This window comes from Malania oleifera, chromosome 2 (assembly GCF_029873635.1).
Source record: "Malania oleifera isolate guangnan ecotype guangnan chromosome 2, ASM2987363v1, whole genome shotgun sequence".
Lineage (NCBI taxonomy): Eukaryota > Viridiplantae > Streptophyta > Magnoliopsida > Santalales > Ximeniaceae > Malania > Malania oleifera.
In genome coordinates, this window is record NC_080418.1 from 109,180,442 (window position 1) to 109,195,000 (window position 14,559).

Below are 14,559 nucleotides of genomic sequence, written 5' to 3' on the forward strand. Positions count from 1 at the left end.
GACTCCTGGCAGCACTACAAAGTTTACAAACCAGCAGGAACCACCTAGCAGCTTCTCAAACCAGCAGCCAACACCTAGCGCACAGATGGCAGCACCACAGACCCTTATCACCACCAGCTGCTGCAGTCCTGTCATGTTTCCAGCCGAGAGGGAGAAACTTGAAAGGCAGCTGGCAGCAAGTAGCTGCTGTCTTCACCATTCCAGCCCCGCAAAGCAGCCACAACAGAGAAAATACCACAAACTCTTGCTGTAAACCCTAACTCAAGAGAGAGAGAGAGAGACAGGGAATGTGAGAAAACTCTGCAAGAAATCAAGTAAATTCAGAGAAAATCAGGAGCAACTACAGGAAATTCAGAGGGAAACTTAAACTGAGTTTGACAAAGCTGGAAATCAAGGTAGGTGTTCTTAATTTTCATTTATTCACCTAGGGATTTTGGGTATTCAAAGGAAATAAGGGGTAGAAACTTGCATGGATTGAATCCTAATAAGGAAGGTTTAAGCTTGCTTTTCTAATTACTTGATATGGCGGATATATGTTCTCTTTTATCATAGATGCATATTTTGTCTAATTGGGAAATTTTCTTGTGATATACATTCATCTCTAAGGATGATGGTATTACTTTCTTTGGCATAGCTTGTGCCTGCAAATGTTGAATTGCTATTATGTGAAATAGCTGGCACTATGTGCTGTTTGTAGCTGTGATATTGTTGAATTTGAGCAAGTAAGGATTGTGTCTCCTTTGGGTGAAAGGCCCTAAACCGCTAGAGGGTATTTCCCCATTACGCGATGGTTCGCCAAACAGGAATTTGGCACTTGTTGGTATTTCCACATTAAGCAGTGGTTCGCCAAGCTAGAATTTGGCACTTGTTTGAGATCAAATGCGCACTTAGTTGGAACAGCACTGCTACTTTGAAAAAAAAAAAAAAATGTGTCAATGCATGCTATTTTGATGTCTTTGCTGGTAAATTTTGATGAAGAGATTGCTTAGAATAAAGAGTGTGTTTTTCATGCATATTGTTTAGAATAAAGAGTGTGTTCATACACGATTATGCGTGTATATAAGAAATCATATGTTAAAGTATTGAAATCCTTATTTGAATAGGGGAATTAAGAATGTCTACTGAGCTCATGGTTGCTCACCCCATTCCTTAACAATTTCAAATGATGGTTTTGTAATACAAGTTCTTGCCTAGGCCTAGTGCCTCCATTGGATTTTAGATGGAGTTACAGTGAGTCACATGCCAAAAATAGGGACATGACAACTCAATCATCACAGCTTAAGTTATCCTCCAAGAAAGCTCATTGGTAACAATTCTTAGCAAAATTTGACTTCATCTTTGATCACAAGCTACAACAAATGAATGAGCTTACAGATGCTTTGGGTCTGAAGGTTGAGCCTATGGCCATAAACACTTGATAGCTAGTAAAGTTGCCACTACAATGCAAAAGTCGAGAGCAGCATCATAAACTTAGAGGAAAAAGGAAAATCTAGTCGATTCTCTATTGAGAACAGCTTACCATAGACACAAGGAAATTGGATCTATATCCCTTGAGCTTATAATCTCAAGAAGGCCCATTAGTAGATATGTTATGGGCAAACCACCTAGTATAACATCAGACTTTGGCATTGTTGAAGCAAGAGTATTATTGGTGGGGCTTGTCTCACCATCAAATACACAAGGGAAGATTGCAAGGTTACAAGAAACCCTCTAGTGGTTATGAGAATGTTGGAAAGTGTCTCACTTGATTTCATCACAAACATTGACAGAGTTAGGGATCTTGGTTCTATCTTTGCAATTGTGAACAATTTTTTAAGTATAGTACATTCATTAAAAGTATTCTTTAATAGAGAATACTTGACAAGCGACAACTATTCTTTAAACATACTATGAGGTTTCAGGACGGTCCACAAGACACAATGAAACTTTTGATGAAAACTAATCAAAATCCTCGGATCACAACTAGACATCTCCTCGAGCCATCATCCCATAGTCCAATTGCCAAACAGGGTGCTTCAATAGGCTGCTCGAGCAATATTTACATCGTTTTGTCAATGCCAACCAAAAGAATCGAGCACAACTACTTGGCATGGCTCAATTCTATTTCAGCCCCCAAAAGAGTTCCACTACCAACAAGAATCTTTTTGGGCTTGTTGCATGTCAGCAGCCACTATAGCCCAACATAGTGGATGGACCCTAGAGATGAAGCAATCTCATAGCTTACATCCATACCAAAGAATGGAGACAGAATGCAAAAGATTACCTAAGCCAGCTAGAGAAACCCACCAAGAGAAATCTAAAATGGATAGATCAAGGGAGAAGATCATTGCACTTCAACTTAGAAGACTTGAAGCTTGTCAAGCTCCTTTAAGAAAAACTCAAGTCTCTCCAAATAGGAGATAAATTCACAAATATGCAAGACTAGTCCCCATTTTGGCGAAAGTCGGGAAGGCCTCTTACAAGATTGACCCTTCAACATGGAACAAAGTGCAGCCAGCATTTCATGTCAACTGCCTTAAGTCGTACTACACCGACAATGAAGATCCAACACCAGCTAATCAACCAAAGCACCAATGAGCACCAACGCTGGCTGACTAAATGCATCAACCACTTTGTTCACAAGTTCAGATGTTTCAATGTGAATGAGACTTGTTGAAGGAGGTAATTCCATTTAGTGTAATAGGATTCAGCTTCCTTTTATGAATTAAGATCCCAATGTGCTTCATGATTAGACTGAACTACAAAATCTCAATGCAATAAATTATGCAGCCAATGATCTAATGTTCGAAACATAAGTGGAGTATCACAAGTTTGCTAGAGACAACTCTTCGCTAAAAAAGCCAGTTGTCTAAGAACAGCCCCTATCCCAACATAAGATGCATTGCACTCTACCATAACGAGCTCATCAAAGTTGGGGAAGCACAAAGACTAGTGTTTCAACTGTGGTATAGTGATCTAGTTGAATGCCTTCTTTGCTTGTTTTGTCCATAAAAACAGAGTTTCCTTGAGGCACTAAGAAATAGCACTTATAATTGTGCTAAAATTACAAAGAAACCTCTCATTAAAAGGAAGCTAGTCCATGAAAGCTACAAACATCTACATAGTTTGTTGTAAGGCCCCTCAAAAATGGCTTTTACTTTGTTAGGATCTTGCTTCAACCCTTAAGCTGAAATAGTAAAGCCCAAGAACACTCCCACTATCGCACAAAAGAGCACATTTATAAAAATAAATAAATAAATAGCATTGAATTTCTCAGAGTGAAAAACCTCGATGACTTGTCTAAGATGTTTCAAATGCTCCTTTTCTTCTTGACTATTAATTAATATGTCACCAAAATAAACAACCACAAAAGAACCAAGGAAAAGACCGCAATACCTTGGTTGTCACTCACATAAAACTTGTTGTCCACCCCCCCCCCCCCCGCCCCCCAAAAAATATGAGCTGCTACCTATACTCCTCGTAGCACTAAAATGTGCCACCTGCTTAGAATTTCAGACCAACTATTTTCCCTCATAGTTTGAGATGCTGTCTGCCCTATACCTATAGCTTGTAGGCCTTTTCCTGGGGCTATTTGAACAGCTTTCCTCCAGCAGTATTTCTTGTGTTTTCTGAAGTAGTAACACAAGATGCCAAGAGTTCTACAAGCAAGCAACTCATTCTTCTGCTTAAGAGTGCATCTTGTTATGCATTCTTATGATTAGTGAGGTAGTTAAGCCCCACTTTGTTTCATATTGCAAATAGCAAAGCATTAGACCAAATAAACAACGGATCATAAGTTGTTCATTCGTTTCATTGAGCTCAACTTCAGAGACAACTTATGAAATTTGCCATAGAAAAACAGACAACGCCAGCCATCTACTATGAGATCCATTAGCCTCTTACATCCACACACATTTAAGAATATAGGCACTTAATAGTTTGTCACTTCAGCAATCTCGCATACACAACTGAAAGTACAACAGCATGCATTCTTATTACTCCCAAGGAATTTTAAATTAGTAGAGCATGTATATCAATAACTGATTAGTAGTGGTACCTCATACACATTCCAAAGAAGTAGCTTCATAAAACAATGCATTTATATTAACTTTGCTTTGAAAATCTCGATAAAAATAAAGCCAAATGAAAAAATAGTTGTTTAGTTGCTCGAGCCATAGGGATCCACAAATGCATGGCTCAAAGGTACTCTAGCCTAAGAATGTCTTGGATTAAGTCTTCAAAAACGTATCCAGTGTGCACAGTTCATAATAGGGTGTGTTTGTCTTTTACACTCCTAACAAACTTCAATGAAGATAACCAGAAGTTTAAGTGTCAGCAGCACTCACGATAATTAGTTGTACAGGGTTACGAGATACTCTGGGCATAAGGTAAAGACTAATTTTGCTCCTCTAGCAATACCAGTCTCTTAAGCACTCTATTCATTCAATTACTCCGGAAATGCCAGCACTAAATCAACATGTCTTAATTAATATTACCTCAATTAGAGACTTCAACACCAGAGGACATCAAAACTTGGACACTTAAGGACAAAGCTATGCTTTACCAAACAACCCAAATTCTCAAATTTAAAAAAATTGAAGCTCAAATTACATGAATTTGTTCGCTTCCCAATGGGGATCAACTCAGTTTACAAATACAAATGTTAACATTCAAATTATAATTGCATTTGAAGAAAACACACATTGGAACAGAATGTAGTTCACTAAATTGTGGGAATCAAAGCAAATCAAGTTACTTATAAATTATAGTGGTATGGGTCCAGATCGAACGCACATGATCGCAAAAAATGAAGAAAACAGGACATGAGAGAGAGAGAGAGAGAGAACCTGGGAAGGAGAAGGGGTGACTGAGAAGCCAAGATCAGCGGCGATAGAAAGGGCATCGGACATGCCCCCAAGGCGTCTCAAAGGCTTTTTCCCGACCCAAGAGGTGTCGCTTCCCATCGACATTTGCGAATAAACACGGCCTTGTAGTCAACAGTCGATCTCCAAACCCACTTCAACGACCCTGTGCAGCAGTCCCTCTGCTAAGACGCTTCCCTCAAACATTTGGCTATGGTTACAAAGCTGCATATCCTCTCTCTACTACTTTCTTCTGTTTGAACTTCGTTTGGGCGAGAGTGTAAGGCCACCTCGCTGAGATTTTGACAAAAATGACGGTTCTAAAAGTACAGAAATTTTTTAATACAAAAAAAAAAAACCAATATATCTGATCTCTAATCCCTAGGGCGTGTCTCGGTTTGGATCTTCAATCACATTGAAATTTCAATCTGTCAGAAAATACCGATCGAAATCCAATCTTTTCAAACGATTAAGTGAATTTTTATTAATCGAATTTTAGGCTACCATTCAGTGGACCGGTAGATGCAATTAAAATTTCAAACGAAACTCAAAGGTTTTGTTTTCATTTATTTTTGAAGGCAGGAGCACTAATTCTATAAGAAATCAACACCAAATGAATTTGAACTGCATTTTATTCAGAGAAATTAGTAGGAAATAATGCACAACAAGGCATGGAATTTAGGGGTGTTCATGGTTTGATTACTTTAACCAAACCTCTAGATATTGAATAGAACAAAAGGTTTCGATTTGGTATTTTTGTGAACCGAAATTGATTCGAACCTTTCGATTAACTAATGGTCCAGTTAACCGATTGTTCATATCCAATCCGGACTGATTTTCAAATTATTATAATTTTTAAAAGAACACTTAAATAATTTACTTAGGTTTTGATTTTGTATGTGCATTTACACTTTATCATATAAATTAATCACCCAAAAAATATGTGTATATTATTTTGTAACTTTGAGATATATTATATACATTATTATGTAATAATATATAATATAAATATTATATATTGTAAATATATATATATATATATATTAGTTCCATTCGGGTAACCATTGGTTCATGAACATAAAAACCGAAACCCAACTGAGACCAAAAACTGTAAAGAAAAAACAAAAAGGAACTGAACTGAACAAATCGATTAACTGAAATTTTGGTTCGGTTCGAATCATATTTTCAAATCGAATCGATTTTCAAATGTTTTTTAACAGCCCTAATGAATCCTTACAAAGAGCATTGGTACTACAAAAAATTTGTCTTGCAAAATAAAATGTATTATATTATTACCATGCAAAAGATGTACTGTGTTGTAGAGACATGGCAAAGAGAGAGAGAGAGAGGTAGGGGCATGGAGCCGTGGATAAGTGCTACTAGAGTGCTAGGGTTTGTGCCATTGGGTAAGGGAAACAAAGTGTTGGTAATAATGTCGTGCCTTGGTGCGATGGCAAGTGCCTCCGCCTCGGTACGGGTGGTCTCGAGTTCGAGACTTGGAAGCAGCCTCTCCAAAAATGGGGGTAAGGCTTGCTGACATTCACCTCTCCCAGACCCCACTCAAAGTGGGAGCCTTGTGCACTGGGTACAGCTTTATTTCAAATTAAAAATATATATATATAATTGTCGGCACCAAACTCAAAGGATCTGTTTTGTTGCCAACTAATTTGGTGATCATTTTGGAAAACAAGTAAGATGCAGAAAACCAAACAATTGACTATCTAACTTTTTTGTCTAAACGCGAAATTGTCAGTTTATTTTAATTTTGAAAATACAAAATAAATAAAACCTTTTTTAAAGAGGTTTAGGTTCAAGAGTAACATTGTGAATAGAAAATATAATTTTTTATGTAATATTCGGTACAATGGAATGGAATGAAATGGAATTATCATTTCAATATTTTATTTTCATTCCCATGATTATATTTTTGAAGGTGGGAATGCTCATTCCAACAAAAAAGTGAGAATAGGGATTAATTATTAAAATGGAGGAGTGATTCTAAAAATAGGAATTCCCCACTCCCTCCTCAACTCTCTCCGCTAGGGGTGTGCAATCGGTCGGTTCGACCAATTCGACCAATTAACTGAATTAACCGAATTATTTCGGTTAACTCCACCCCATAATTGAAGTACTGAACTGACCGAATTGGTCTATTTATCCGAACCGTACCCGACCGAACTGAATTGTTGGGTAATTCTAGTTAACCGAATTTAACCGAATAAAAATAAAATTAATTATGAGTAATTCTCCCTTTAAACAACTAAGCAATTCTCAAAAAAAAATATTCATCCTCCATCCTTTTATCTTCTTTCTATCCTTTATTTTATGCTTTTGTACTCAAAGAGAATTTTGCACCCACTAATGAAGACAACTCATCAGAAAAATTCTCAACACCGAAAAACTTTCCCATGATACGCAAACAAGGGTTATTGGTAAGAGCAGGGAAGAACCGAAGAAGAAGAGAATAGGGCACTGGACTTTGGGTACAACAAAAGTAAGAAAACACAAATATAAAAAAAATTAAAAAGGAACAAAACTCAAATTCAATGAACATTCAAACAAATATAAACAAATAACACAAAGAAACCCATTTTAAAGCGGGAGACTGATCAACATGAATATAATAATTTGGAGGAAATCTTCTCAAATACATTTAATCAAACACATTGTGCTCATCTTAGGGCATTTTAAAATTTCAATGAACATCAAACTGCAAAGACTTTTAAGTTTTGAACATAACAGAAAAATGAAAAACCTGAGGAACGGGAGGTCCAAAGGAGCACTGCGAGTCTACGAGAGTGCGAGCTGCGAAATTGGGAAGGTGGAAGCCGAAGTCCAAAGGGGAAGACTGGATCTACCGATCTGGAACAGGAGGCCCGAACTCGCCGTCGCCGACTGTGTGCAAACTGCGAATTGGGAAGGGAAGGTGAAGCTGAAGGGAACTGGGACTGGGAGTCAGGGAGTGCCGGCTGGCGGCAAAGTTGCGACTTGCGAACTGCGAACTTGGGAAGGGAAGAACCGGAGAGAGAAGAGAGTATGAAGAGGGAAGTCTGGAAGAGGCAAATGGGAAATTGGGATTTAGGAATGGCTGAATCCTGAATGGAACCTAGCGGCCAACCTAGCCTAAAAATTAAAATCATAAATAATATAATTTAATAATTTATATTTAATTATTAATTAATTAAAAATTCAGGTAATTTGGTTAATTGAAATACAAATTACTCATAAACAAATTGAAAACCGAATACTCGAAATTACCCTATTTTAAAACTGAACCAAGTCAAACTATAAATTACTCGGATTGAATCGATCGAACTCGGTGATGGGGATCAACATGTCTTACTCATTTCCTTTGCAGATATGGTGACACGTGGACAACTTTTCGATGTCCACTCCTTATGCCGAAATGGTGACACGTGGATGACCTCCCAATGTCCACTTCAGTTCATAATTGTTTATAGGTACGCGTGGAGTTAATTGAAGACCACTAGAAGACTTTCGGTACAAAAAGACCCCAAGCGAAATATGTAAGCAAAATCCAAATCAAGACCCATGTGGGCCCCACATGGGCTTATGGGCCCCACACGGATCTATGGGCCCCCTCCTTTGGCATATGCTTCATATTTAATTTGTAATATGTCTAAGTCAACTAAGTATAAGCATGTGTGTGTCTAGTAAGTTGAAGTAATTAATATGTTAGTAAGTTATATGTATTTATTACCTTTGTCTCTTATGCTTGTGTGGGGAGTGTAAGAATGTTAATGTCTTGTCTCCCCATTCTAGGTCTTTATATTTAGCATTGTAAAAACTTTAATGTAGAGCTGATATTGAATTGAAAGAAATTTTATTTGCTAAAGCTTGAAAGGTTTGTCCAATCTTAGATTGTGTAGTGTGAGGCTACGTCATTCTCTCTCGAGATCAAGTGGTGAAATACCACTATTCTGTCCAGCGACACAATCACCATCTCCTCCCTCTCACCCACACAGCCAGCCCCATCTAAACTCCCACACGGCCACCTTCCCTACACTCCATTGCTGTGTTCATCTTGGTGATTCAAAGCTTGTACGAAGGACTTATGGCGTGGTCTAACTCATGTTGAACAATGTCAAGTCATCCAACTAATCTCTTGGTAAATTTAATACTTGTTTTGAACCCTTACTTTATTTTGTGTAAGACTTTACTTAAAATCCTGAAATTCCATATTTGATAAGCCATTTGAATCCTTATGTTAGACCTAGTGGCTAAGAGCTTTCATTCCAACCTTGTTTTGATGACAACAAGTCATTAGCTATTCTTTAAGGTTACTAACAGTTTTCCTCTAGTCCAGTTCAGATGCACAGGACAGTTCCAAAGCAAGCATAAGAGTTAAACAAACCAGTAAAGAACAGATGACCATCAACAAAGTCCAACATATGACATATTCGGAACTTTGCCACTCAACCAAAGCGTTTATGGATCCTGCATAGCAAGCACAAGCTCTGGGTTGTGTTTGTGAGTAAGAGAGATTGATATTGTAATCATTTGTGTATGGTGCGGTTCAAAAGTATCGAGCAAGAGATGGGCAAATCACATATTTCTTTAGATCACGATAGACTAGAACACAGGCACTAGTCTCACACATACATAACAAGTCAAGTAAACTACACAAGATGTCTATAACCCTCAAACATATTTTATTAAACCCAATACATCTTAAAATAGATTAAAGATCATTTCTAAAACAAAGATGAAAACCTTTTACTTCAACAAAAACCAAAGTTTGAATGAATTTAGAAGGTAAGTAAAGGGTTCGTCGATGAATACAGGGGATTCGTCGATGAGAACAACACAGCACCTCGTCGACGTACATAAGGTACTTGTCGACGAGAATATACCGAGACCACCTAAAAAGTTTAGAGCACCTTCGTCGACGAATACAGGGGATTCGGCGATGAAGTCTGTGCCAAGGTTCGTCGACATACATAGGGTACTCGTTAATGAAAATATACTGAGACCACCTAAAAGTTCAAAGCACCTTCGTTGACGAATACAGGGGATTCGGTGACGAAGTATATGCAATGGTTCGTTGATGTACACAGGGTACTCGTCGATGAAAAGAAACTGAGACCTATCTAAATTCATAAACAATGGCTCGTTGACGAACACAGGGCTTTGTCGACGAAGGGACTCATGGGGCTCGTCGACGAAGTCGTGACCTCGTCGACGAACGTCGGGCTACAAACAGCATTAAATGCGCCAGAACAGCTAGTTTTCAATTTGTCTCATATCAATAAATACCCAATAGCTCTCCAGCGCTCAGCTCGTCCATTTGGCCTTTAAAATAGGTCTTATGCATTCATTTCAAACTAGTTAAGCATATTGGTTGTTGAGAACAATTATTGTGCATTCATACTAGGGTTTCATTGTGTGCCTTCTTGCCCATTTGCTCTTGCTTTTGTTTACACTCCATTGACAAAGAGGGAATAATGTGAGGTTTGTATTGGGATATTCAGTTAAAAAATGAACATTTTACATTGTATCTACTTCTTGTCAAACTCCTTATATTGTAAGGTTCTTTGTGAGCCATTGTAAGGTGACTCAAGGTGAGCACCATTGTAAGAGCTCGTTATGAGCAGCTGCTTGTATAGGCTTCTCCGCTAGAAGGAGGATAATATAGTGGATTTGGGGAATCCTTGAGTTGGTCTCAAGGCGTGGACGTAGGCTCGGTGCTGAACCACGTTAACATCGCTGCGTTAAGCTTCTCTTCTCTTTTCTCTCTTGTGTTGCTCAGTCATTGCTATTTGCTTTATTTTTATACTGTGATATAATACTCTTATTCTTGCCAAGAAATCTATGTGATTGTAGAAAAAGTTGCATATCCGTGAAAGACGTCTATTCACCCCCCCTCTAGACGCATATCTAGGCCAACACCCTAGATTTCAATATTGATACTTATTAAATAAAATCAATTGTGAGAATGTTAGTTTGTTAACTTAGAACTTGTAATCTTGATTTTAAAATTAACATCTTTACACATAAAGCTTGATTCCTTTATTAGTAACACTTGGGACTTAATTTCTAGACAAAACACCTTTTCCAAAATCCGACAACATGTGAAATGAAGCATCATTTGTGGTGTTTATGTTAGTTAAATGAATTCTTAATCTAAAGTGTTTTGAGTGTATGTACGTGTATGAGGGTTGAACCGTAGAACTAAGTCAACCACACCTGTCCTACATCACTCAGTCAGTTAATTCGATTAATTCGATTAAAACCAAATTATGTTCACCCTTATGCTCCACTACTCTCTCTCTCTCCCATCCCTTTTTCCTCTGTTTTCAGCATCTCTTCGTGGAGACGAGCTTATGGAAATCTACTTGGATTTTGAATTAATGATTTATTTCTTTTTCTTTAGTTAAAATTCATCTTTAAAAAAGTTAATTTCTTTTAAAAATTATTAGATTTGTACATTTAATGTATTTTTAAAAATAAATGAGTATTCCATTTTATTATTAATTACTTATACCAAACCTGAGAATGGAATGGAGAACAAAAATGTTCACTCCATTCTAGTGTAATTCTATGTTTGTCACCAAACAGTGGAATGTGAATGGTCATTCCATTCCACTCCCCATTTCATTCCATCATTCAATCCATTCTATTCTTATCCCATTCCATTCTTGCATAGCAGACATAGGGTTAATTCTTTTGGAATTGAATTAAAGGATTAGCATCATAAAGCACTTGTTCTAAGATCTGTTACCGCTCTTATCTCAAGTGTGTGTCTCACTCATAAGAAATTTTTTTCTTTTTGAAATCAAAATGTATAAAAAATTTGCAAAAAAAATAAATGGAAGGATGTAGGACCGGTCAACCACCCTTAGAGGTCAGTCAACCTACCTTATACTTGGGTAAGGCGGATCGACCATCCCCTAAAGGGTAATTGACCACCTATAGTAGGTTCCCTTCTCTTTTTATTTTAAAATTGAAAAAAAAAATTACGTTATCCCCACCTTTTGAAAAAAATTTTAGAGCGTCTATGTAGAGGCCAAAACACCATCGAGATCCCACTACTCAATAACTTTCCAAAATGTCACAAAAAAGCACTAAAACATAAAAAACACATGCACAAAGAAAAAAGACCTTTAGTTTTTTTTTTTAAAGTTGTGGTTGCATCTATGTGAAAATAGATTGGCTACATACCATTTGAAAATGGGATCAAACTACTCATAGTTTCTTAAAAGGTTTCAAAACTTCAATTAAAAAAATTTTGGAGTTTCAAAATCAACCTGAAATCTTGAATGAAAAATCAATTACTTTTTTTGTGTAAACTTGATTTTTTTAGAAAAACTCACTGCATGAGCAAAGTTTTGAAGTCTTTAACTTTTTAGAAGACAAGAATTTTTTCGCCCTCAATCCATATCATTGATTATTACTTTGAAAATGATTTATTTTCTTAATTTTAAAAATTAGTTTTTTTGTGGAAGAACCATAAACTCATCTTGAAATCACTTGAAAAGTGAATTAAAATCATTATAAAATTTCTCCAAAAGTCGCATCATGAACATTCATTTCAAAACAATTTTTTTTTGTGGAAAACATTTGAAAATGATGTTTTTGGTTTTTTTAAGGAAAATACCATTAAACCAATGCCGAATAATCAGCCAACAAACTCTACCATACACTTTAGTAAGCGTGCAAACAAACTACTAACTTAAAATTTCAAGAAAAGTCTAGAAACGGTGCTAAAAATAGCCTTTGGACTAATCGATTGGTCATCTGCATGCATTTTTCACAAATTTTGAAAATTTAATGCAAATTTTGTGAAATCAATGCATGGATCTTATTTACACCTATCCTCTATGCATGCCAATTATAGAAACTAGATGCATGCACGTGCGATGTGCATTCCCTATGACTTATAAGAGGTTTTGGACTATAACATGATATTCATAGCTTTCATAAGAACTGCATTATTTAAGGTAGTGCATTATTTGAGCGGGTTCAAAATTATATACTGTCACTACTGTTCAAATTCATATGACACTTTTTCATTTGTAAAATCAAAATTTGGAACTTATAAATACCATGTTATAATCCAAACCCCCTAAAAAGCCGCAGAGTACGCGCAATGCGATAGTATTACTTATTGATTTAAATTAACATTAAATAAATTAATTTTTAAATTTAATTAATAATATTATTTTTATCATAATTTCATATGATAGTAATATGTTATAAATATACATTTGTAATAAAATTATTATTAATTAAAAATAACAAACAAACAAACAAAACCAAGCCTTAGTCCCACTAAGTAGGGTTAGTTATATGAATCATTTTCCGCCAATTTATGCGATCATGGACCATTTCTTTTGATAGATTCAAGGATACTAAATTTTTACTCACTATTTCCTCCCAAGTTATTTTAGGTCTACCCCTACCCCTTTTACTGCCCTCATAGTAACTAAGTTACTCTTCCTCACAGGTACACTATAAGGCCTACGTTGCAAGTGTCTATACCATCTGAGTCATCCCTCCCTTATCTTATCTTCTATAGGAGTTGCACCTAACTTACCATGAATGTGTTCATTAATTAATTTATCTTTCAATATTATACCACTCATCCATCTAAGCATTCTCATCTCGACAACTTTTACTTTTTGGATATTATGTTTCTTCGTCATTCAACATTCTGATCCACATAACATAGTTGGTCTTATAGCTATCTTATAAAACTTTCCTTTCAATTTTAAGGGTATTCTACGATCACATAGTACACTTGAAACATTTCTCCATTTTACCCAACCTGCTTTAACTCTATACATTACATCGTCTTCAATTTCTCCTTTAACTTGCATAATAGATCCAAGGTATCAAAATCTACAAGTGCTATTTATTTTTTCATCATCAATTTTAACTTTGTCTCCAATATTCCTCCTATCATTACTAAAATTACATTTCATATATTCTGTTTTATTTCTACGTATCCAAAAGCCTCTAGATTCCAAAGCTTTTCTCCATAATTCTAACTCAGCCTCTACTTTGTCCCTAGTTTTGTCAATTAATACAATATTATCAGCAAACAATATACACCATGGAACCTTCTTTTGAATACTCTTAGTCAATTGGTCCATCACTAAAGCAATAATATAAGGACTCAAAACAGATCCTTGATGTATACCTATGGTAATTGGAAATTCTCTAGTTTCTTCATCTATAGTCCTTACACTTGTCATTACTCCATCGTACATATCCTTAATGACATCGGTATACCTACAACATATACCTTTTTTTTTTCTAAAACCCACCATAGAACTTCCCTAGGTATCTCCTATCATATGCTTTCTTAAGGTTAATAAATATCATATGCAAGTCTCTCTTCTTTTACCTAAATTTTTCCATTAATTTTCTTAAAAGATAAATAGCTTATGTGGTAGATCTCCCAGGTATAAAACCAAATTGATTTTTTGAGACCTTTATTTATAACCTTAATCTTTGTTCAACTATCCTTTCCCATAGTTTCATCGTATGACTCATAAGTTTAATTCCACGATAGTTATTACAAATTTGAATATCTCATTTATTTTTGTATATAGGTATTAAAGTGTTTTTTCTCCATTTATCTAACATTTTCTTAGTTTTTACAATTGTATTAAATAAATAAGTTAACCATATAATTCCTTTATCACTCAAGCATTTCCAAATTTCAATTGGGATGTTATCTGGTCTCATAGCT

At 36.0% G+C, this 14,559-nt stretch overlaps 1 protein-coding gene across 2 annotated transcripts in view; it reads right to left on the bottom strand.

The window, feature by feature from the left end:
• LOC131149620 (AUGMIN subunit 2) overlaps nucleotides 1-7,956 on the bottom strand; it is a 47,110-nt gene extending 39,154 nt beyond the window's left edge. Inside the window, exons 1-2 of one of the 2 annotated variants that reach the window (XM_058100235.1) lie at nucleotides 7,597-7,956; nucleotides 4,827-5,135 (exon numbers count right to left, since the gene is read on the bottom strand). In XM_058100235.1, coding sequence (XP_057956218.1) covers nucleotides 4,827-4,949 — 123 coding nt within the window. In that variant the 5' untranslated portion in view covers nucleotides 4,950-5,135; nucleotides 7,597-7,956. Of the gene's footprint in view, nucleotides 1-4,826; nucleotides 5,162-7,596 lie in introns of both variants that reach the window. The other variant, XM_058100236.1, reaches the window with a different exon arrangement.
• Nucleotides 7,957-14,559: the final 6,603 nt, after the last annotated feature.